Source organism: Procambarus clarkii, chromosome 17, assembly GCF_040958095.1.
Source record: "Procambarus clarkii isolate CNS0578487 chromosome 17, FALCON_Pclarkii_2.0, whole genome shotgun sequence".
NCBI classification, from domain to species: Eukaryota; Metazoa; Arthropoda; class Malacostraca; order Decapoda; family Cambaridae; genus Procambarus; species Procambarus clarkii.
Genome location: NC_091166.1, coordinates 37,055,986 through 37,082,297, shown reverse-complemented (window position 1 = coordinate 37,082,297; position 26,312 = coordinate 37,055,986). Strand labels below are relative to the sequence as shown.

Here is a 26,312-nt window from a genome sequence, read left to right as displayed (position 1 = left end):
AGACGCCGTCCAACTCTCCATGTCATCACACAAGACGCCGTCCAACTCTCCATGTCATCACACAACTTTTTAAAATTCAGGACCAAAAGCGTTTCGCTAATTTATACCTCAAATATATTTAGAACACTTGTCGAATGGTGAACGCCGTTCTAAAAAGTTAGACAACACTGTACAGTTTTCTAGAACACTGAAACTTTGTAACACCTTATACCTTCAATGATTCCGAGGATCAATGTCCCCGTGGCCCGGTTTTTTACTTTCTAAAATGCTGTTCAGATTTGCAATGCTGCTTTAAGGAGCTATATTTACATTTTTAGAACACAATACAACTTTCAAGATTCTTTATTTTTTGTTTTGTTTTGCTCCAGAGGGATATAGTTTATTGGGCCGCGTCACTCATCCTGAGAGTGAACACACCGCCATAGTGACAGTATTGGGCAGCGTCACTCATCCTGTGAGTGGACACACCGCCATAGTGACAGTATTGGGCAGCGTCACTCATCCTGAGAGTGAACACACCGCTATAGTGACAGTATTGGGCCGCGTCACTCATCCTGTGAGTGGACACACCGCTATAGTGACAGTATTGGGCCGCGTCACTCATCCTGTGAGTGGACACACCACCATAGTGACAGTATTGGGCCGCGTCACTCATCCTGAGAGTGGACACACCACCATAGTGACAGTATTGGGCAGCGTCACTCATCCTGTGAGTGGACACACCGCCATAGTGACAGTATTGGGCAGCGCCACTCATCCTGTGAGTGGACACACCGCCATCTTGAGGTTATCTTGAGATGATTTCGGGGCTTTAGTGTCCCCGCGGCCCGGTCCTCGACCAGGCCTCCACCCCCAGGAAGCAGCCCGTGACAGCTGACTAACTCCTAGGTACCTATTTACTGCTAGGTAACAGGGGCATTCAGGGTGAAAGAAACTTTGCCCATTTGTTTCTGCCTCGTGCGGGAATCGAACCCGCGCCACAGAATTACGAGTCCTGCGCGCTATCCACCAGGCTACGAGGCCATAGTGACAGTATTGGGCAGCGTCACTCATCCTGTGAGTGGACACACCACCATAGTGACAGTATTGGGCAGCGTCACTCATCCTGTGAGTGGACACACCGCCATAGTGACAGTATTGGGCAGCGTCACTCATCCTGTGAGTGGACACACCGCCAGAGTGACAGTATTGGGCAGCGTCACTCATCCTGTGAGTGAACACACCGCCATAGTGACAGTATTGGGCAGCGCCACTCATCCTGTGAGTGGACACACCGCCATAGTGACAGTATTGGGCAGCGTCACTCATCCTGTGAGTGAACACACCGCCATAGTGACAGTATTGGGCAGCGCCACTCATCCTGTGAGTGGACACACCGCCATAGTGACAGTATTGGGCAGCGCCACTCATCCTGTGAGTGGACACACCGCCATAGTGACAGTATTGGGCAGCGTCACTCATCCTGAGAGTGAACACACCGCCATAGCAGCATGTACAACACTCCCCTGTAGGAAGAAAACCCTTTCAATCAACAGTGTGTGTGTGTGTGTGTGTGTGTGTGTGTGTGTGTGTGTGTGTGTGTGTGTGTGTGTGTGTGTGTGTGTGTGTGCGAGCTGGCGCGCGGGCTGTCGGTTGTGTAAGCATGAGATCTTAAACAGCATTTTTGTTTTCACATAAAAAATTTTTGCATAATTTCCACTTCTGTCCTGTTGGGACTCATAAAGTTCCCTATCGCTTTGTTGTCCTCTCTCTTTCCTCTCTCTCTCTCTCTCTCTCTCTCTCTCTCTCTCTCTCTCTCTCTCTCTCTCTCTCTCTCTCTCTCTCTCTCTCTCTCTCTCTCTCTCTCTCTTTCCTACTTTCTCCTTTTCCCATCATCTTTCTCTTTTCCTTTCCTTAATTCACTTTCTGGTTCCCCGGCCACTCAGAATGATAAATCAACGCAGAATTCAATTTAGCCCAGAGATGAAACTATGTAAGTGGATTGGCCGAGTAGCTAGGCATGTTTTTTTTTTTTGTACAAGGCTTCTCCTCACCTTCTGATCGTTTTTTTTTTATTGTGGGATGCGAAGAATTTCGTGATGTTACCTTGGTGACAGCAGGCTACGCTTGGTCTGGATTCGAGATGCTGTTCTCGAAGTGCTGAATGTTATATAATGGGATTGAACTCACGTCGGTGGAGAGAGGAGTGAGAATGAGAGAGTATTTATGTCTTCAGCGAGACTATTGCTCTGCCAACCGGGCAATGGGGGCCCACAATAAGGAAAAATATTGCTCTCTGACGTACATAACTGGAAACCAACTGAGAGTATTCACATCTTCCCTTTAGCACCAATAATATGTCTGGAGGTAATCCATTCCCCTTCACCCATGTCATAACAGATGTAATCCACAATATCGTTGCTAACATTTAAATCGCTGGACTGTCTGGGGGATTTTAAGTCGGGTATTCCCTCTACAGACTCAGATTCACGATTTTATTATATATTTGATTGGTATCCAGCGATATCCTGTTCTTTCTGTACTTCTCTCTCTCTCTCTCTCTCTCTCGCTCCCCATGTACCCCTCTCAATAGTATGTATCACATATGTCAGTGTGGTCACTATGCATTACGTATAACTATGTAACAGGTGTCATTATGAATCACTACTAGAGTAACAGGTTTAAGGCACGTGATCATGTCTCACTTGGGAGGTTAAAGGGTCATTGTATACTTAAGGATGGTTGGTAGGCAACCAGAGTTAGTGACATAACGACCATAAATATATTTGTCTATTATGGGTAAAGTACGGTAGATAGAATTATCCTGACAATTTTGTGGACATCAGTGTATATTATTTTACTGATTGCTATGAAAAAATATTGGTTTGAATTAGTTTTTGAAACGTTTTCAAGGTCTTGCCTGTCTGAGAGTTCCAAGAAGGTTCACATGGGTCCCTATGATACCCTGCTATGCTATATTGATTTGATTAGTGCCAATCTCAATCCAACCATGTTGGGCAGGTACCCAGCAGCAATTACTTAGGGCTAGACTCGTGCAAGTTTTCTGTCTGGCTTATACCCTCAGATACAGATATTTCCAATTATTTTACATAACTTATAAATTTCATTAGAAAGTTTGTCTGATTCAAGTGTTTCCAAAGAGTAGCAGTGTGATGATTGTATTCTAATACATTTGACTTTTGTTGTTCTTGAGGTGTTGTCACCGTAACGAACAAGAACAGACCGTAACGAAACACTCGTTACGGTCTTTATTGTTCTTGTACATTACTTGTGTACCTGACTTGTAAGTTATTTAAATTTGTATTACATATGGAGTATGCACCGAACACCATAGACAATTGTAGTGCAGAAATTGGTGATGGCTATCAATTTCTGCATTTCAAAATTTTAAAAAAACATTAAATTTGGAGTGGAACATGAACACTTTTTTTCTAGTTTGAATGAAGATGTTCTTGGTATTGTTGCTGTAGTTGTTGCCCTTATTGTAGTTGCTGTAGGTGTTGCTGTTGTAGTTGTTGGTATTATGTTTTTTTTTCTTAGCCAGAATTATTGGAACTTAGGCCTCCCGCCTACATTATCGAAGACAATGCTCCTTAGTTAAGAGACCATCTCAAGATTACGGTACTTTAAATATCTATAGACCACGGGAGTTTTGACGTAGTGTTTAATAGCGTTTAAACCTTGGTGCATGAAGTTGAATTCTAGATTGGTTGCTACCAAGATGTAAATATAATGTTTAGATGAAGACTTTAAATTCCATCAATTTTTTTTAAGTGTAATTACTAAAAACGCGAATGTAATTGTTAAACTTCTTTTGTAAAAATATTAAGATGATGTTGTTTTAGATTTAGCTACTCAGAACGAAGTGTCCATGTAGCACCGGCTATGGTGAGCCCATAAAAAATTTAAGAATCAAGGACCATCAAGAAATTGATCTTGTTTTGGGGGGAGAGTTCCAATGTTGTTTCCCACACCAGAGATGGCTTTCTAAATCTCGTCCGGAATCAACCTCACTGTGGACCACATCACTCTCTTAAATCTGGTCATAAACTGTAGCGTTACTTCCAGACCAAGTGAGATGGGCTGGAAGGCGAAGGTGGAGTTGCCGTTAAAGGTCACTGTCGACCTGTTAAAGGTCACTGTCGACCTGTTAAAGGTCACTGTCGACCTGTTAAAGGTCACTGTCGACCTGTTAAAGGTCACTGTCGACCTGTTAAAGGTCACTGTCGACCTGTTAAAGGTCACTGTCGACCTGTTAAAGGTCACTGTCGACCTGGAGACACAAAAGTCACCACCAGAAAGAATACCTTACAAGTAGGGCTTTTGACGCTGAGAGGAAAGACTCATGGTAACTACAGAAGCACCGAACTGTCTCATGAGCTCAAAACGGCAGCTAAAAGCCTTCGGGAGAGTAAAGGAAATAGTTCACAAAAGAGGCAGTAAGGCAGCCAATTTATGTCATTCTCAAAAAGAATGAATATATTGATAGACTTAACTCATCGTCTCTGATCAAACTAAATCCCACATGCTTCATACAATACCACTAAGACGTCGACACTTAAAATTCTACGAAGGAAGTTACCGATATAAAAATCTGGAAGCATCATTTCGAAGTGTTCCACATATTATAGATTTACAGATATAAATCTTACAGATTTACCTGTAAATATTTACAGATATTTGTGTAAATATTTGTGTAAGATATACACAATTGAGAGATTACAACCAATTTAATATAAACTGAAAAAAAAGAAAACAAAAAACATAAATTAAAATATAGTGCAAAAAAGCTTAGTAAATATGGGAGCTGTCACAATGTCCCCATTCAGTAATATCTCCCAGAAATACATCTTTAAAATAGATACAGATAATTTTCAGCAGAAAGCACTACATTAACGTTACTATAGAGCACATTTAAGACGCACGAGGACAGTAGAGGAGCTGGGATATGAGGAGAGAGTAAAAGAAACGCTGGCCATTCCACATCAACAAATCAGGGTTTAAGCAACAATACCGATCAATACAGGTATTTCTACCAACTAAGAGCAGTGAGCTAATATATACAGGATGACACTACACAATGGACATGCGGTCTCACCTGGTCGATGGTTCATTCCTCTACGGTCGACGGTAAAGGTAGGGAGGACAGGTCTGGTCTCCTCTCCATCTGTCCGGTTACGCTGTTCCAAGTGGTTACTGGTATTTGAGCCAGATTCTGCCGTTGCGTGGGATCTGGAGGGCCACACTACGTCACTACTTGATGTGGTAAGTTGTTGATGTGGTGAGTGGTGGTGGTGGTGGGGGGTTTGAGCAAGTTGTGGTTGAGGGAGGGTTGGAAGTGGAGGAAGAGGGGTCTGGTAGAGCAAGTGGTAGTGGGGATTTGAGCTATGTTAGAGCAAGTGGTAGTGGGGAGGGGAGGTGCTAGAGTATGGTGGGGGGAGATGTAGATAGGAAATTATAATGGTGACGAAGGTGTCAATGGTACTACTTTTGACGTGGTAGAGGCTTATGGTTATGATTGTGTGGCTGGTGATGGTGGTCTAAATAGTGAGGGATGGTGATGTAGGCGATGGTGACTATGGCAGAACATGGACCGATAGTATAGCGCAGGAGACAGTGATGATAATAGTGAACTGGCAGTGATGATGATGAACACTGATGATGGTGAACAGGCAATGATTGTGATGGTGAACAGTGTTGACAACTATAATTGCGAACGGTATGGTGTTGATGATGACGCTGATGATGACAGTAATGGTGGTGACGATGGTGAGACAGTCATAGTGAGTCAGATAATGAGCTATAACGAATCAGGTGATGGTGATAATGGTAGGTGACCTTACCATCACCTCGGTGATGGTTCCGAGGATCAACGTCCCCGCGGCCCGGTCTCTGACCAGGGAATAGTTCACGTGATGGTTACTACAGTAATGGGGAGAGAGCAGTGTATTATGATCATCCTTATTACTATATAATCTTATGTGGCATATTAAACACAAACTAGATTGAATGATTAATATTATATATGAAAACAAAGAGTTTACTTCAAAAGCTAATAATAAAATATGCTCCTACAAGTGAAACTAATAATAAAATATGCTCCTACAAGTGAAACTAATAATAAAATATGCTCCTACAAGTGAAACTAATAATAAAATATGCTCCTACAAGTGAAACTAATAATAAAATATGCTCCTACAAGTGAAACTAATAATAAAATATGCTCCTACAAGTGAAACTAATAATAAAATATGCTACTACAAGTGAAACTAATAATAAAATATGCTACTACAAGTGAAACTAATAATAAAATATGCTCCTACAAGTGAAACTAATAATAAAATATGCTCCTACAAGTGAAACTAATAATAAAATATGCTCCTACAAGTGAAACTAATAATAAAATATGCTACTACAAGTGAAACTAATAATAAAATATGCTACTACAAGTGAAACTAATAATAAAATATGCTCCTACAAGTGAAACTAATAATAAAATATGCTCCTACAAGTGAAACTAATAATAAAATATGCTCCTACATGTGAAACTAATAATAAAATATGCTCCAATATATGGAACTGGTAATAAAATATGCGCCCACATATGAAATTAAAAAAAAAGACGCCATGCTTTTACCTATGATACTTACATAAAGTATGCACTTACATGTGGAACTAATTCAAAATATGTTCGTATATATGGATCTAACAATAATATATGATGTAAACCTATTAAAACTATGAGCATACACACTCAACTAATTAAAAACAAACTTTTAAATACAAAATTACTGACCTTGAAGAAGCTCTGGCAGGGAGGGATTAGGAGAGGAATAAATTGAAAAAAAATAAATTAGAATAAACTAAAAAAAATCATGAAAATGTGAAAATATTATAATTCAAATCAAATACACATATAAAGAATGAAATGCGTTCGTAGTGGTGCATAGGGAAGTTATGTTGTGTTATAGGGGAGAAACCTAACTTGTGAAGTTAGGTTTCTCAAAATGAAACCTGATTTTTCAGTTCTGGAAATGAGGAATCAGGTAATCCTAGTATGAGTAATCCAGGATCTCAGGATATGAGGGAATCCGGGGTCTTTGGGTATGAGGTAATGATCTAGTGTTTGGCTTAGGTCGTATTGACCTCCAGAAGGTTATTAAGATGATCATAATAGCTTACTGACCGACATAGTCCAGTACTAAATTTAATTCTCTTTATATACACCGATAAGCGGAGTATAAATCTTTGTAATCTCCCGGTATACAGGGGATGTATTCAGGGAATATACATCCTTGTTGTATTAGTCAGGAAACCCATGCCTTCCTTGGCGAGAAGACTCGTTTCCTGTGATTGGTTCCGATGAATGAAAAAGATATCAAGATATCTTGTCCTTCGTCATACTAATTTATTTATTGGGGAAAATATTGACTCCCAAAGGCCGTTTTCGTCAAATCGATGCCACACACATATAATTTATTCTGCTCTGAATGCTCTCTGATGATGTCTGAGATCAATATTGTCGTGAACCACTGTGGGTTACAACTCCCCTACTCACCACACCAGTATATTATCCCAAACATACACGACGAAGTTACACACAGAAATCACAATAGCGTGGTGATCTCGGACGTAGGTTCGAATCCCCGTCACGGCCCTTGTGGATTTGTTCTACGACGAAGGGCATATATACACCGAGAGGTCAACCTCATTTTTCTTTGTATACACATTGGGAGTTTACATTAATTCTGGACGATAATAGGAGCTAAAGTTTACTGTGCTGGCTGGTCATTAAACTCCTTAATAACCCTCCAGAGTTGAAAGGCCGCAAGCTTAACACCCAACCAAACTAATTAATAAATATCCTGGTAGTCTTATTTATATAAGACTACAATCTGGATTATTTATCATAATTATATCCTAATTTGAGAAATAAATAATAGTTTACATATTTTAGTTTAGGATTTTTATCAGGTGTAGTCATGACTTGACTTTTAAGGTTAAAGATCAGAAATTTCTCACTAAACTCGTTAGTACGAAGGAAAACAAACAACAGGATGACAAAGTGTCTCATTTCACGTCTTTTTATATAATTAAAAATGTTGAAATGTGTTTTGGAGCTTAAATAAATTAATTAAATACAGCGAAGCTGATAATCATAGAATTAGTGTCCTAACTGTATTAACTGAAAGTAAATAATACAAATAAATTAATAAAAACAATGATCATTTTAAGTATAAAATCATAAAAATTAGTAAACAGTAAAAGAACGATATTCAGTAAAGAAAAACTTCGATACACAAACACAACTTAATACTTACCTCAAATAACTGCACACGTAACTTGTCAGGTTCCCACTAATGTTAGTGGGAATAACATTCCAATATACCAGTATATACCGACATGAGTATATTTGCAAGGTATATATTATAAAACGAATAAAATATACTAATAATCCACTGAAATAATTACCATCATAAAACTGGATCAATTTGAACAGTCCGTCTGATATGTGAATGTCAATCGATCCTCATATATTGACTTAAAATAAAATCGTGACTATTTTATGGCGTTAATATCACATTAGCGAAACTGTAACGAGCTCGTAAACACACCTGATGTTCAGAGGGAAGAAACTTGTGATAGATGACCTGATCTAGCACCCTGAATCTAACCAGAATCTAACCAGAACCAAGGTAATATTGTGGAACATATCCAGGAATAAAGGATTACCTGGAAAGTAACTAACCACGACTCTTGTGACTACCTGGAGAGCAAAGAGATAGTCTCCATTGACGTGTTGGTACCCAGGTTAACAGCTTACCTGGCTCTCATAGCTGGAACACCATCTGGACAAGAGGGGCAGACTCAGCACATCAATCTGGTATTTCAGGAAGCCTCGATTAAATGCCAACAATTAGAACACGACCTGAAGGAAACTACTGACCTGGGCAGTGACCTAGAGAAGGGTACTGACCTGGGCAGTGACCTAGAGAAGGGTACTGACCTGGGCAATGACCTAGAGAAGGGTACTGACCTGGGCAGTGACCTAGAGAAGGGTACTGACCTGGGCAGTGACCTAGAGATGGGTACTGACCTGGGCAGTGACCTAGAGAAGGGTATTGACCTGGGCAGTGACCTAGAGAAGGGTACTGACCTGGGCAGTGACCTAGAGGAGACTACTGACCTGGAGAGCGACCTAGAGTAGACTACTGACCTGGAGAGCGACCTGGGGGTCTCTGAAGGCGTAGTGGTGCCGGAGAAGCTGTACATGTTGGCCACACCAGAGGCTGTAGAGGAGCAGTGCATCTGGTAGAGTGGTCCTGTTAACACGGAGATTGGCGGTGAGGGAGAGGAGAGGGAGGATGAAGGAGAGAAGGAGAAAGAGGGAAGATGAAACGGACAAGGAAAGGAAATATGCAGAAAATTGGGAAAGGGAGGATGGTAAAGCTAGGAAAGAGAGAGAAAGAAGGGAAATGGATGATGGAGGAGGTGTGAAGAGAAGAGGGAGAGAGAGACAGAGAACACAACAAAAGAGAACACTGGGCCAAATAAGTATGAGACGAAAAAGGGTGAAGAAACAAAATAAAAGGTGAAGGATAGATAGGAACTTGGAATGGATGGAAAGCAACACACAGGCAAACAGAGAAAACAGAACAAACATAAACACGCCACTATATCTAGTCCAGCAAGGAACAAAGTTGGAAAGCAAAGACAAGATAAATGATTCAGGAACAAATAGTATACAACCAATCAGATGATAATAACTTATTTGAATAAATACAAAAAAACAACACCTCTGCAACAAAAAAGACAATAAAACATTCAGCTGTATTAAGTGAATTATGCAATATAATGTATGTTTAGCACTTAAAATATACATTAGATACAAGGCATCCAGAGGGGACATGCATAATGATGAATATCAACAAAAAGTTCAGTCACAAAACTTAAAACATATTTTTAATCGTATATGTTTACATTTTTTCACTGACATTCATGCTCCTAAGTCTTACTCAGGTAATGGATGAGTATTTATGGCTTTATTGATTTCAATAACATTATGTCCAATGTGTTTAACAACTTCTTCGTTCGGGGAAATCTCTGAGGTGCTCTTGTCAATCAATAATTAACACTCAATTTACAAGCTCAAGCAACATTCAGATGTAAATATAGATCTCTGAAGGAGGTCTCATTTCCTCTCTGATCCTGTCAGTTAATTTGCTCTTGATTATTCTCAGCAAACTATGTGCTTATTCGCAATTCGTCCCGAATCACATTTGTTGAATTCCCTCTCTGAAAATATCCCTCTCAGGGCGGTAATATTTCTTCATGCAAACAGCCACATAATATTCCCCGACAGATAAAATCCTCTCAGACAGAAAATATCCCTCTTGTCAGAATATGCCTTCAACCCAAAAACACTCCTTTAGCTATATATTATTTCCGTTTGGCAGGCAGATAATTCCCTGCTGGTGGGCAGGTAACTCCAGCTAAGTGGGTAATTCCCCCTCGTGCCCAGGTAACTCGTCTTAAGGAGCCAGCTAATTGACTCTCAGAAGGCTGGGTAACTGCTCAGAGGAACCTGTTAATTCTCCCCCAGGAAGCCTGGTAATTTAGTTCCATTGCTAAGCTCCTTTATAGCAAATGGAATGGATATTATCTCGCTCCATGCTGTTTTGTCTTGCTCTCTCTCTCTCTCTCTCTCTCTCTCTCTCTCTCTCTCTCTCTCTCTCTCTCTCTCTCTCTCTCTCTCTCTCTCTCTCTCTCTCTCTCTCGCTCTCTCTCTCTCGCTCTCTCGCTCTCTCTCTCTCTCTCTCTCTCTCTCTCTCTCTCTCTCGCTCTCTCTCTCTCGCTCTCTCTCTCTCTCTCTCTCTCTCTCTCTCTCTCTCTCTCTCTCTCTCTCTCTCTCTCTCTCTCTCTCTCGCTCTCTCTCTCTCTCTCTCTCTCTCTCTCTCTCTCTCTCTCTCTCTCTCGCTCTCTCTCTCTCTCTCGCTCTCTCTCTCTCTCTCGCTCTCTCTCTCTCTCTCGCTCTCTCGTTCTCTCGTTTTCTCGTTCTCTCTCTCTCTCTCTCTCTCTCTCTCTCTCTCTCTCTCTCTCTCTCTCTCTCTCTCTCTCTCTCTCTCTCTCTCTCTCTCTCTCTCTCTCTCTCCCTCCCTCCTAGAATTAGACAAGTAAAATCGTAATATTTTGCCAAAATCATGTAATGATATCTTCCATGAGCATTATGTTGGTATATTGAAGGGCTTGTGATATCTAAACCTGACGGTGTAGATATATTATTTAGACATTTACCTTACATCAGTTCACGCTCTGATGTACAACGATAACTTGGTCAATTAATATGTAATTAATAGATACAATCCCTATGGTTTAACAGGGAGGCTGAGGGGTGAAAAAGGCAGAGATAACGAAGGATTGCTCAGCTGAGTATACTTAGTGATTGAGAGGTCCCAAGTCTGTCCAGGTGGTAGACAGGAAGGCGTGTACCCATATGTGCATGAGAAGTGCCAAGCCTGTGCATGAGGTAGCCAGGAGAGTCATTTAATATAACTACAGTTTATGATTTAAGCTCCTAAAGGCATAGAGGGGGTGTACCTACAGCCACAGGAGACAAGCACCGGGAGAATTTCATCCTGAAGACAAGCACCTCTTTCCGTGTTCCATTACCGCGTTATAGCGAAATATAGAATACTTAATAACATGTATAACATTCTCATAATAAGGATGAAATTACGTTAAGTGGACGTAGACAGGCACTAACAATTATTCCCCAGGTAAAGCGTCAAATTAAGGTAACTGACATCGCTAAAAATAACTCCCTACTTTGTCAAAAGTTCTAAACGAACTCTTAAACACCGACAAACAACTCTGGAACAATTTTAGCGAGACATTCACGTGTGAGAAGCGAAATGTTTCACTCAAGAAAATGGTGGGGTTTCAGCCTAAAGGAAAACACCCGCCAATGCTTATTTTGAGAGTGTTTTGGGGTTGAAGCGAGGTTCTTAGGGCGTGTGGCAAGATGGAGGAGACGCCAAGTAAAATTTTCCACTTAAGACAACGATGTTTCACGTGTTTGGATGCGCAGGAGAAATAGACTGTGCTACGGGGTGGGGTAGGGACCGTGAGAAGTGTATTGTTGTTGTTTTAGATTCAGCTACTGTACTTGGAACAAAAAGTTGCCAGTAGCACGGGCTATGGTGAGCCCGTAGTGGACTTACCTGGCACAGGAGCGGGGCTGTAACTGATGTCTGTCTGAGTAGGTGTGAGAGACGCTTAAATTGAGGAGAGGTTGTGGAGAGGGTTAAATGGAAACAGATGTTGTGGAGGTAGTTTACAGCCCCGCTCCTGTGCCAGGTAAGTCCTCTACGGGCTCACCATAGTCCGTGCTACTTAAAACGTTTTGTTCCTAGTAGATGAATCTTAAACAACAACAACAGCTGTGGAGGTGAGACATGTGTTGTTGAAGGGACGTAAGTTGTCACAGGTGTTGTGGGGGGGGGGGGAGGTAAGTTGATACAGGTATTCGGTTTCCAGGAAGGCAAATATTAGAAGAAAGCACTATGTCAGTATACCTTTATCGCTCCTGGAAGGGATATGATGACTTGACAAGGAGCTGGGTTATGATAACGGCATGACCTAATATACCTAAAGGCTGGGACCATCTAGACTGGTCCCAGCTACAAGAGCATCGACCCCACAAGAAGCAAGGCTGTCGAGTGCATCGACCAAATCGAAAGGTTCTATAGGGTTTCAGGAGCAAAATATATCTCTTGACTCTCGTGTGCAGACTGAGATGATCCTTCTCAAATAGCTAATTAAAAAATTAAATTTTCTTCACTTAGAACACGTTCCACAACTCGCTTTACAACCACCTTACCTTGAAGTTACCTTGAGATGGTTACGGGGCTTAGCGTCCCCGCAGTCCAGTCGTCGACCAGGCCTCCTGTTTGCTGGAGTGGTCAACCAGGCTGTTGGACGCGGCTGTTCGCAGTCTGACGTATGAGTCACATCCTGGTTGATCAGGTATCTTTTAGAGGTGCTTATCGAGTTCTCTCTTGAACACTGTGAGGGGTCGGCCAGTTATGCCCCTTATGTGTAGTGGAACCGTGTTGAATAGTTTCGGGCCTCTGATGTTGATAGTTCTTTCTTGAACACTGTGAGGGGTCTGCCAGTTATGCCCCTTAAGTGTAGTGGAACCGTGTTGAACAGTCTCGGGCCTTTGATGTTGATAGTTCTCTCTCAGAGTACCTGTTGCACCTCTGCTCTTCAACGGGGGTATTCTGCACATCCTGCCATGCCTTCTGGTCTCATGTGATGTTATTTCTGTGTGCAGGTTTGGGATCAGCCCCTCTTCTATTTTCCACGAGTAAATTATTATGTATCTCTATCGCCTGCGCTCAAGAGAATACAGATTAAGGCTCTTTAGTCTGTCCCAGTAGTTTGGATGTTTTACTGAGTGGATTCTAGCAGTAAAGGATCTCTGCACGCTCTCCAGGTCAGCAATTTCCCCAGCTTTAAAGGAGCTGTCATTGTGCAGCAGTACTCCACTCTAGAGAACACAAGCGTCTTGAAGAGTATCATCATCGGTATAGCATCTCTACTGTGAAAGGTTCTTGTTATCCAACCTGTCAAATTTCTTGCAGTCTCCAATTATTGTTGGAAGGCCGAACTAGGAAATGGACATTGTCCAATCAATTCACTCTGCCAGGGGGTCTTCTCTCTAGTCGGGCGGAGGAGCGAGGAGCATACCTGGAGCATACCCGGAGCATATTTGGAGCATACCTGGAGAGGGTTTTGGGAGTTCTTCTATTCTCCAAGCCCGGCCTGTGGCCAGGCTTGAGTTGTGATAACTTAGTCAAACAGGCAGCTGCTTGGAACGGCCTATAGGCCCACATATCCACTACAGCCTGGTTGGTCTGGCACTTCTTGCAAGAACTTATCTAAATGCCTCTTGAATAACTAACTCTTGAAGGGCACTAACCATTACACTACAGGGTACAGCATACACAAACATATCATTTACATGTGTAATTTTCTTAAACCAAAAATTTCACAGGAACAAACACTGAATTCTGGCCCTTTGATACCCTCAGTTATTATACTGCTGTCTTTACCCCCTCTCCTCTTCTCCCCTCTCCTCTTCTCCCCTCTCCTCTTCTCCTCCTCCCCTCTCTTCTTCCTCCACCCCTTTACCCCTTTGTCTCTCCCATCTATCTTGCATTTACTCAGATGTGAACAGGAAAAGATACTTTCTGATCCCTGTGAGCAGGATGAGAGTATTTCCTTCCCATAGCCTTTCCTCCTCCTCCCCCCCCCCCTGTCTCTCTCTCTCTCTCCTCTCTCTCTCTCTCTCTCTCTCTCTCTCTCTCTCTCTCTCTCTCTCTCTCTCTCTCTCTCTCTCTGAGACAGTGAGACAGAAAGGCAGATATTACAAATTAGTAAGTCAAGAGTATCTGTGGCATGCCCAAAAGGCTCTGCAGCACGTTAATACAAACTACAATCACTATTCTGACAACTCTTTGCGATGGATAACGAAACTGGTATTTGGAAATAGACTAAATTTGTTAAGAGGGTTTGGGAACTTAGTTGCATAGTCTTATTTTCGGTTATGACTCTCAGCGAGGCAGTCACGATAGTCGAAATAGGCAATGTTGACCTTTGAAGGCTAATTGGCAAATAGTATATATATTGAAACTAAAGACATTTCATTGGAGTGCAAGTAGCCCGCCTGTGAGCTCCTTATATCCTTATCTTTGTTTATGTTCTAAGAGATAGCAAAGAGTTCATGTTTATGAAAGAGGAAAGAACGTTTATGTTCTAAGTGTGTGAGAGGCTGTAGAAGTTTATATAGGAAGGAATTGGGTGAGAAATGGGCCTTAGGAGATTAAAGATCAAGGAACCAGGGGCAGAAAGGTGCTGAAGTATAGCTTAAAGTAAATTAAAATGAACAGAATCTGCAGAATTAAAAGGAAAATGTGAAGATAAAGAGCATATACAGTCGAATGAAGAAAGGAGAGGAAAAGAAAGAGGGGGTGAGTCAAGATTAAAAGGAAGAGAAAGTGTAGACAGAAGTGTAGAGAAAGTAATAAAAGTAGTAAGAGAAGAGGAGGGAGCGAGAGTAAAGAGTAAATACAGCAAACCTAAAAGGAGATGACGCAAATGTAAAGGGAGATGACGCAAGAGTAAGAAGAGATGCAGCAACAGCAAGTAACTATGACGCAAAAATAAGGGAATTGTGATGCAAGAGTAAAGGGAAAGATAGTGCAAGACTAGAGATGGGAGAAGAGCACTAAGAATAACCGGAATGAGGAAAGTTTCAAAGGGCGAGAAGGGTAGGGAAGGGTTGGATTGTGAGAGGTGTGTGTGTGAGAGAGGGAGTGTGAGGGAGTTTAAGAGCGAAGAAGAGAAGGGGAGAGACAAAAGAGACAGAAAGACTGAAGGAGCCCAAGAACGTTAAAGGTGAGGACAGCAGTACTGATGTGAAAAGTGGGAGAGAGGCAGGGAGTGTGGGAGAGAGAGGCAGGGAGTGTGGGAGAGAGAGACAGGTGTGTGGGAGAGAGAGGTAGGGAGTGTGGGACATAGAGACATGGAGGGTGGGAGAGAGAGGCAGAGAGTGTAGGAGAGAGAGAGGCAGAGGGTGGGAGTGTGGAAGAAGCAGAAGTCAGGCAGGAGTCTGAAGTGAAGCAGCAAATGCGAGCCGGAATAAAGATACAAATAACCATTTAAACAAAGATAAACAAAAACAAAAGATATCGTGGCTCCCAAAACAGAATGAAAGAGAAAACTCCCAAAACAGGTTAGAATAGTTCACAACCGGAACGAAGACCAAATCTCCATTAGGAACGAAAGCGAGAACTCGTGTAGAAAAGTTAAAACATAGGGCTATACGTGAGGGAGGAAGGATGGAGAGTTAGGAAAGAAGATGGAATAAAGGTGAAGGAGAGAGGTTGATGAAAAGCTGAAGGGTTGACATGAAGATAGAAGGTATTACATGGAAAAGGGAGTCAATTGAGGCGAGGGTGTAAGTGTCAGGGGGTAATACATTGAAGTGGAGGAACTCTAGAAGACAGATCGCTGGAAAAATGGGTCTCTGGAATGTGGATCTCTGGAAATTGGGGGTCTCTAGGAGGTGGATCTTTGGAAAATGGATCTCTGGAAAAATGGGTCTCTGGAAGGTGGATCTCTGGAAAATGGGGTCTCTGGAAGGTGGAAGTCTGGAAATTGGGGGTCTCTGGAAAATGGATCTTTGGAAAAATGGGTCTCTGGAAGGTAGATCTCTGGAAAAATGGGTCTCTGGAAGGTGGATCTCTGGAAAATGGGTTTCTGGAAGGTGGATCTCTGGAAAATGGGTCTCTGGAAGGTGGATCTCTGGAAAAAATGGGTCTCTGGAGGTGGATCTCTGGAAAATGGGTCTCTGGAAGGTGGATCTCTGGAAATTGGGGGTCCCTGGAAGGTGGATCTCTGGAAATTGGGGGTCTACTGGAAGGTGGATCTCTGGAAAATGGGTCTCTGTAAAGTGAGTATATGGAAAGTGAGTCTCCGGAAGATTGGTCTGTAGATGGTGGGTCTCTAGAAAAGTCGGTATATGGAAATGGGATATTGTCTGTTTAATTTTAAATCTCTGGAAAGGCGTGAGTCTGAAAATGAGTGGTCTCTGGAAGGTGGATCACTGGAAAGTGGTTATGTGAAAGGTGGATCACTGGAAAGTGGTTATGTGGAAGGTGGATCACTGAAAGGTGGTTATGTGGAAGGTGGATCTCAAGGAAGGAGAAGATGGATGAGAAAGATTAAGGAAGACTTGAAGCTGAACTACCCAGAGCATCCCAGAAAATTCAGGTCATCTCAGGAAAGGGAACATATAAAACCCTTATCCTTGAGCATTGTAAAACACAGACCAATAAAAGTCAACTGCAGGGCTGAGCTTAGGAAGCGCTGCTTTGTTTTCTGAATATTTTTAGATTATCTAGGTCGAGATGCTTCCTAAATTCTGCAAAAATGGGGTCTTAAACTTTGGAGTCTTCAGCGAAATCTCAATTGCATAAGAAAACATTGCTATTTAGGAGCATTTATCTTGAATGCAAATGAGATTTCCGATCGTAAACAATTGAGAAGTTGTGTTAGTAAAAGCAACACAGCCACTCGAAATTGCCTAGAAGCTATATAAATAAAAGCCAAAAATAAACGATAATAAATATTTTCCTCCAAGGGGGAAATATATCCATAAACAGATAATTGCGATGATGACTGACCTCCATTTGTTGGTTGTCGTTTCTTGTAGAGAAGACAACAGGAGCAGTGGAAGCAGGAGACGACGACGATGACTATGAAGGCCACAGCCACCCCGAACACCACCCCTAACAACAGCGGCAGCCTGCGGAAAAAGGGGGTAAAAAGGGAAAAGGGGGGAAAGTCCATCAAACAACGTATTATGCGGATGAAAAGTCACAATAACGTGGCTGAAAAAATGTTGACCAAACTACACGCTAGAAATTCAAGAGACGACGAAGTTTCGGTCCGTCTTGGACCATTATCAAGTCGATTATGATAATGGTCCAGAACGGACCGAAACGTCGTCGTCTCTTCGATTTCTAGTGTGTGATTTGGGTAACAACGTATTAGGCTCTATCTGCTAGAACTATGCTGACGTATTATCGAAGCTTCACTTACATTTCGACATGAGGGAGCTGTGTTTCATTCTGATCCATTAAGTTTAGTAGAACTTCGGTTTCAACTCTTTTACCCTATCGTAGCCCAGTCGATTAAGGCAATGTTTGGGATGCTCCTGGACGCAGGTTCGAATCCTCGTCACGGCCCTTGTGGATTTGTTCAATTAGCTGTGTTTAGCTCTATTCTTTAGCTAGCAATATTTTAACCAGTCATATTAATGTCACGATTTTAAACAAATAACCTTGAAGTTGCGACAGGGGAAAATTTTGTCGATGACATCAATTCTAAGACAAACGCAAGCCGCAAAAACACTCGAAATCCAACAGATGAGGCAGAGGAAAAACACTGCATTATTATTTATCTTTTCCAAACTCTCAAAACAAATCAGTATGATGACCAAATATGTGTGATGTGTGATGATGTCAGTATGATGACGTTTTTGTAGTCTTCATCATCAGCCTGTTTATGATGAAACTAGCTGTCAGTTTCGTGACGATGGACTTTATAGTGAAATCTGATGTCATTAGAATGACTAATGACATCAGATTAGTCATTCTCGTCAGATTAGTTAGTCAATAAGAAGACTTTCCCAGCTTATTGTTTGGCTTCGCGTCTCAGAATGACTTACATATACACGCACTAATTACTACGAATGAGTATGTTCCCTGAGAACTGTGTACTGTTTCTCGGTGTATATTAACTCTATAGTATTTACTATAGTCCTAGACTGTGCTCAGGACTTATTGCTGGTGGATCAGAAAGCAGGTCTTCACGGCCTTATTATTATCCTACCCACAGATGATTGGCCTTAAGACCAAACACTCCAAAACAACTACCTCAAACTTGGGATCAAGTCCTGTCCTGGATCAAAGCCAGGAAAGGAAAGGAGGGGGGAAGGGGGGGGAGCTGGTGTGTGTCATACAGAAGATGAATAAATTGCATTAGTGCATGGATTTTATTTTTGTATTTTTGTATTTTTTGAAAGAGATAAATAATCTGTCTTTCTGGTATTCGTTCGCTCGTCCCAAGAAATTACGTTGCAACATGAAAGAGACAAAATAAAAAAAATAGAAATCTTCAGTATCCTTCTTCATTAAATCTTGAAATCATCATTTAATCCGTGACGCAATCATTAATAAATTAATTACATACACGGTCCTCCTCATTACAGCTTCCATATCCTCTTGATTATCTCACACCGTCTACTTAATTACAGAACTCCATCTTCCTAATTACAGTTCAGCTTGCTAACTGCTGTTAATTGTCATCTTGACTTTCATCTATCATCCTCTTATTTACTGTCTTACTTCCGCCTAATTACCGTCCACTTTGAACGAGTCTTTAGTTTAAGTTAATCATGCAAGATTTTAACAGCATTGGAATTAAATGCTCAAGGAAGCAACTTGAAACTTCTCAAAATTAAGTACTATCAAAATGCTATTGAACACAAACTCAATTTATCCAAATCTATTATATAAGAAAAGCTTGCTAATTCCAGATTAAAATCAGGCCTAATTATTTCCCACTTATCATTCATTTGTTAATATATTATGGATTTCTTGGAAAAACGGCTACCTATTGAAGCGTAAAAAATATTACAAATTCGCACGCGTGCGCGCGAGCAAACACGCGCGCACACACACACACACACACACACACACACCACACACACACACACACACACACACACCACACACACACACACACACACACACTCCCTCAATCACCCGACGCCCAACCACTTGGGGTGGAGGGTAGAGCGACGGTCTCGCTTCATGCAGGTCGGCGTTCAATCCCCGACAATCCAAATGGTTAGGCACCATTCTTTCCCCCCCCCCCGTCCCACCCCCAAATCTTTATCCTGAGCCCTTCCAAGGGCTATATAGTCGTAATGGCTTGGCGCTTTCTTCTGATAATTAATCCCCATCCCATTCAATCGCCAAACACATTCCACTTCCACATAGAATATGTCACACTTCACACACGCACTCACGCACCCACACATACACCCAAGACACCTTCCCTACCCAAACAAACATTCCCCACACACCCCCCACCCTACATAAATCGCCCACACACACACACACACTCCCCACATACGGGCTATTCATACCCGTGCCACCTCTTGGATGTAACTTAATCATTATCAATCACTCATCCCCCGACAGATCCCAACACGCCCCACGCCCCCACACACCCCCCACACACGCCTCCACACACCCCCCACACGCCCCCACACACCCCCCACACGCCCCCACACACCCCCACATGCCCCCCACACACCCCCACACGCCCCCACACGCCCCCACACGCTCCCCACACGCCCCCCCAAACACTTGGAACGTACTGTGGAATGCCGTGAGAGAGAGCATGCATGTCACGTTTGGTACAGCAATACTTGAAGTTGTCGGTGCCGCAGCAGTAGACTGGATCATCGGACTCCATACTCGGGCAGGGGAACCCGTTGCTCCACTTGCCGAAGGTGTCGATGTACCCCGAGCAATACTCCTCTCCCAGCACTGTGAAAAGAGACATACTGTGAAAATGGTGAGAGAGAAGGGAAAGGGGAGTTCTCAGGGGAAAAGCGCCAAGCCAATACGACTATTTGGCACTGGGAAGGGGGTCAGGATAAGGATTTGAGATGGGACGGGGGGAAGGAATGGTGCTCAACCACTTGTTGGACGGTCGGGGATTGAACGCCGACCTACATGACGCGAGACCGTCGCTCTACCGTCCACTCCAAGTGGTTGGACGATGGTGAGAGAGATGGAAGATGAGATGTATAGATATGGTAATGAAACAAAAAAAAGTGTTTTTATTAGACCCCAAAAAATATTTATATGGAACAACAGATGTGTGTTTTTGACATTATTGGAGAGACAACAAGGATAATAGGGTATAAGACTAGGAAGCTGCAGTAGGAAGGCCTATAGGCCTATACGATAGCAGCTCCTATTTATATCTACCACAACTATATATATGTGCGTAAATCACGAAAGTTAACACATGATGAAATTATATAATATATATATATATATATTATATATATATATATATATATATATATATATGTCGTACCTAATAGCCAGAACGCACTTCTCAGCCTACTATTCAAGGCCCGATTTGCCTAATAAGCCAAGTTTTCATGAATTAATGTGTTTTCGTCTACCTAACCTACCTAACCTAACCTAACCTAGCTTTTTTGGCTACCTAACCTAACCTTACCTATAAATATAGGTTAGGTTAGGTTAGGTAGGGTTGGTTAGGTTCGGTCATATATCTACGTTAATTTTAACTCCAATAAAAAAAAATTGACCTCATACATAGAGAAAAGGGTTGCTTTATCATTTCATTAGAAAAAAATTATAGTAAATATATTAATTCATGAAAACTTGGCTTATTAGGCAAATCGGGCCTTGAATAGTAGGCTGAGAAGTGAGTTCTGGCTACTAGGTACGACATATATATATATATATATATATAATATATATATATATAATATATATATATATAATAAATATATAATATATATATACATATATATTATATATATATTATATATATAATATATATATATATATATATATTATATATATATATATATGTATATATATATATATATATATATATATATATATATATATATATATATATATATATATATATATATATATATATATATTATATATATAATATATATATTATATATATATTATATATATATTATATATATATATTATATATATATATTATATATATAATATATATTATATAATATTATGTATATATATATATAATATATATATATATATATTATATTATATATATATATTATATATATATATTATATATATATTATATATATATTATATATATATATATATATATATTATATATATATATATATATATATATATATATATATATATATAATACAAAATATATAAAATATGTATACCCTATGCTTGAAACAATCTATCTATCCCAAGTCTATTTTACTACCCAGTAATTTATTCCAATATATATCCCTTGTTTCGTGTTCTTTATCTTGATATATATTTAAAACCTTATTTCTTTCTATCCTAATTTACAAATTATAAAAAACGAGTGTAGGTAGCGTGGATGTGGAGAACACATTCAGGACGTATTAATAGGGGGTAATCACAATAATAATATTCCCTCAGGTTACCTGAAACAAACCCCTAATTCCTCAGACCTCAATGGAGGAAGGAACAGCTCAAGCAGGAAGCCTGGGTACCCGCACGCACAAATGGAATGCATTAGGCAGTGATGTGGTGGAGGCTGACTCCATACACAGTTTCAAATGTAGATATGATAGAGCCCAGTAAGCTCAGGAACCTGTACATTAGTTGATTGACTGTTGAGAGGCGAGACCAAAGAGCCAGAGCTCAACCCCTGCAAGCACAACTAAGTGAGCACAGGCATTGAAGGTCGTTCACGAGAACAGAAAAAAATTATATCTTAGAATGAAAAAACACAAACTATGAAAAACAGTAAAAGTTAAAACACCAAACAAGAATGGGATGTAACACGTGGGTTGTGCTCTGTGTTTTTTGTTGCTAGAAAAACAAGGTCAAGGAAAAAACTAGGGGACGAGAGGGAGGAAAAACTGGGTCTAGAAAGGGGGGGGGGGGGGGGGTTAGGAAAGAAAGAGTGGGAAGGAAGATAGGGTGACATGAATGGGAATAAATGGGTTGGGGCTGGTCTCACGGTCACGTGGAAGGCGATTATGTAAAAGTAAAGATCACTCCCAGGAAAGATACATAAAGGTTTGTGAATTTATATGTAAATATAATTTGGGATCCCATAATTCCTGTAGCGTCTCGTACAACTTTATTGTTAATATACGTGTTGTAATAATACAACTCAGCATTAATTAATGAAGGGGTTCGAACCGATGAGCTGGGTGTTCCAGGTCGTGGTAGAGTCGACTAGAGCGACTAGAACACCCAGCACATAGGTTCGAATCTTTATCAAGGCTCCTGTTGGATTTGTTCATTATCAGGTAACAACAGCTCCAGTAAATCGTCAAATAATTAGGAATACTTGTCCTAGTATTGTCCTCCATCAAAATACCTCGGAAAATATTTAAAGAAGAAAATAACACATGAAAAAACATTTCCTTCCTTTAACACAAAAGTTATAAACAACAACAGCTATTCAAAATACTTTATGAACGTGAAAAAAGTATTGAATTATGTATGACTTAGTTATGCAAACTCGGTACGAAAAATACAGTCCCTTTAGATATGAATTACACGTATAATATTACTAATAATAATCATTAATAAAGGGATTCAAGTTGAAAATGCACATAATAATTAGTTTTGTCATTATATGTTTGTGAAGGTGGTTAGCTAATTGCTGAAAACTTCACTGAATGATAGCAGAAAACACATCTCTTCACTGAATGATAGCAGAAAACACATCTCTTCACTGAATGATAGGAGAAAACACATCTCTTCACTGAATGACAGCAGAAAACATATCTCTTCACTGAATAATAGCAGAAAACATCTCTTCACTGAATGATAGCAGAAAACACATCTCTTCACTGAATGATAGCAGAAAACACATCTCTTCACTGAATAATAGCAGAAAATACATTTCTTCACTGAATGATAGCAGAAAACATATATCTTCACTGAATCAAGCCAGAAAACATTTTTCCCTCCACTGAATGATGACAGAGAGCACATCTCTCAGCCCAATAATGACATATTAAAAAGTTTATAATGCAATTATGCAGGACGAATTCCACTCCTTCCGAGAAAGCCTTGTACGTCGTGGCTCGTTCAAAATTCTTGTGGTCAAAATCGTAAAAATTCAATATGTATAGAATTATGCATATATTAAAATAAACATTTATGGGCTATATTCCTGACCTGTATTGTGTTTTTAGTGTTTCTAAAAATATTTCTTGATTGAAGTTCAAGAAAAATATTTTTTGATTGAAGTCAGGTGTTGAGTAGTACAAGCAGCTGAATGGTCGAGAGCTACCTAGAGAGTTACAGAGAAAGATACAGAAAGAGATACAGAGTGAGAGTAGGAGGTAGAGTGAGAGAACGAAAGTGAGATTAGAGGAGGAACAGAGAATGAAAGAGAGGAAGGAAGAGATGCCAGATAATCTGAATGTAGTAAAAGGAGGAAGAGGCCCAGAGAGAGAGAGAAGATAAAGAATATTGGGGAAAAATATCGAAAAAGAAAGCCAATTGGGTAAAGAGATAGTAGGAGGCTATGAGAGAAGTGAACGAGGGAGAGAGAGACATTGGGGAGGCGAAGATTGAGGGGAATTTGATGAAAGAGAGGGGAGAAATGAGGTACATAGAGTAGGGAAGGTGTGAGAGTTGTGATAAGGAAATGATGGTGAGAGAGAGAGGAGGGGGTGGAAATGGCAAGGAGAAGCTGAGAGGGAGAGAGAGAGAGAGAGAGAGAGAGAGAGAGAGAGAGAGAGAGAGAGAGAGAGAGAGAGAGGAACAAGCCCACGAGCACAATTTGGCCCCAATACTGCTGCTGATTAATTAATGCAGCTTAAAGCTCTTCGTGGCAATATTGCGAATATTCGCGTTATAATAAATTAAAATAACACCATAAAAGCAAAGGTTAAGAATTCTGATAATAGCTATCAAAATTAATTAGAATAATAATAATAATAATTATTATACCATTTACTGTGATTATATATTATTGAGATGTTTTGATGTGAATTAGTAAATCTACTGTATTTAGTGTTAAACCGTTTGTACTCGCAGCGTTCAGGCAACGGATGAGAAACATTGTTTCAACAAAAGCATCAAGATGCTATCATACATCAGATAGCTTCATGTATGATAGCATCAAGCTATCATACATCTGGAATGTATGATGGCATCAAGCTGTGGTTACTGCTGTATACAGCCATTCTCTCTCTCTCTCTCTCTCTCTCTCTCTCTCTCTCTCTCTCTCTCTCTCTCTCTCTCTCTCTCTCTCTCTCATCATTTAAATCTTCCTTGATAAATCGTGTTCTACATCGTCTATCTGACCTAAGAAGAAGGTAGTTTTCACTATATATTTCTACTTCTCAGACGCAAGACGTCAGTTCCATCAGCTTGTTCTTCTTGGTATCATGTTATAAACACAAACGATTCCTCTTAGATCGACGTGTTAGTTTAACTGGCAATATTTCGGTCTCAGACGAGACGCCGACCTGTAATAGGCGATCATTCTTGAGGCAGATTAATAACCTCAGTGGATTGGGTGTATAGAAGGAAGAGAGAAACGAAAGATATTTGGAGAATTTTGATACGGAAGGAAGAATAGATGGAGGAAGAATAGTGGGAAGAGAAAAGGGGGAAGAGAGTAGCGTTCTAAGAGACTAAAGTTGAGACGGAGAGAATTTGTGGAGATAGGAGATAGGAGGATATATTACGTGATCAGTCTCTTCAAACTCTGGTTCCCGTGAGCTTGAAAATGATACGGTACAAAACGACTCTAAAACCATGCCATAGCCATCCTCTTGCAACATGGCACTCTTCTAAAATGATTCCCCTTCTTGCATACCCTGTGGCAAACTGGCTCTCTCCTGAAGCATTCCCCCACCCACCACCCACTTTTCACCTCAGCTACCATACCCTTTTCTTGAATTACTGATTCCTTCGACAGTAGTGATCCTGTCTTCTGGAATACTGGTGAGACTTGAATATTATTGACCGTCGTTGAGGCGTTTCTCGGAATATCATCCCAAGTCAGCTCGGAAATTTGTGAATGTGTGATAAGTTTATTCTTTTCAAAGAATTATATATATTTTAATGTTGTCTTTAAAGGTGATGGTGAGGATGGTGATAGGGGATGGTGAGGGTAGGGCAAGCTAATGTTTTGAGGTGATAGTGAGACCTCAAATGATAGTTAGAGATTCATGATCGGAAAGCGGTTAAAATAGTATTGTGACAGTGATGCTGTTGGTGACTGTGATGGTGATGATGTCTTCGGAGTTGCTGATGGTGACAGTGATGATGACCAATGACGATAATGACCTTGATCATGAGGACGATGATAGTGCCAGCTTTCCTATCGTCTGCATCGTCACTAACGAGCTCAGGAGTAATGAGAGGAGATGCTCTGGCACTCATCTCAGCGGGAGATAAAGAAGCTGCTGGAGCCGGATGAAGACCCCTGATGGGCCTGATTACTCTCCTCTGGAAATCAGGTGCAGGAAATAAAAGAATAGAAAGCAATGAAGATATGGAAGTTGGCTAAAGAAAGAGATAATCAAACTGGGGAAGAAAAATGAATTCTGATTTTAAAGAATAAAAAAGTGAATAAGCGGGAAGGGAAGGGAACTATTAAGAGGAAAGCGCCAAGCCATTACGCCTATATAGCACTTGGAAGGGGTCAGCATAAGGATTTGGGATGGGACGGGGGGAAAGGAATGGTGCCCTACCACTTGGACGGTCGGGGATTGAACGCCGACCTGCATGAAGCGAGACTGTCGCTCTACCGCCCCCCCCCCCTAAATGGTTGGGCAATTAAAAGGTCAACAGAGTATTTATTGGCTTTATATAATAATAAATTTGTGTACCTGTTGATTAATCACTGTAACTTGTTCAAATGAATATTTTTAAATTCAATTATTGTTGTTATTA

At 40.7% G+C, this 26,312-nt stretch overlaps 1 protein-coding gene across 1 annotated transcript in view; it reads right to left on the bottom strand.

Annotated features, from left to right (window-relative positions):
• Window positions 1–26,312, bottom strand: part of LOC123772389 (protein shisa-2) — a 206,070-nt gene that overhangs the window by 10,981 nt on the left and 168,777 nt on the right. The window contains exons 3-7 of the mRNA XM_069325846.1: window positions 20,018–20,189; window positions 17,253–17,374; window positions 9,218–9,323; window positions 6,797–6,808; window positions 5,099–5,232 (exon numbers count right to left, since the gene is read on the bottom strand). Coding sequence (XP_069181947.1) covers window positions 5,099–5,232; window positions 6,797–6,808; window positions 9,218–9,323; window positions 17,253–17,374; window positions 20,018–20,189 — 546 coding nt within the window. The remainder of the gene's footprint in view (window positions 1–5,098; window positions 5,233–6,796; window positions 6,809–9,217; window positions 9,324–17,252; window positions 17,375–20,017; window positions 20,190–26,312) is intronic.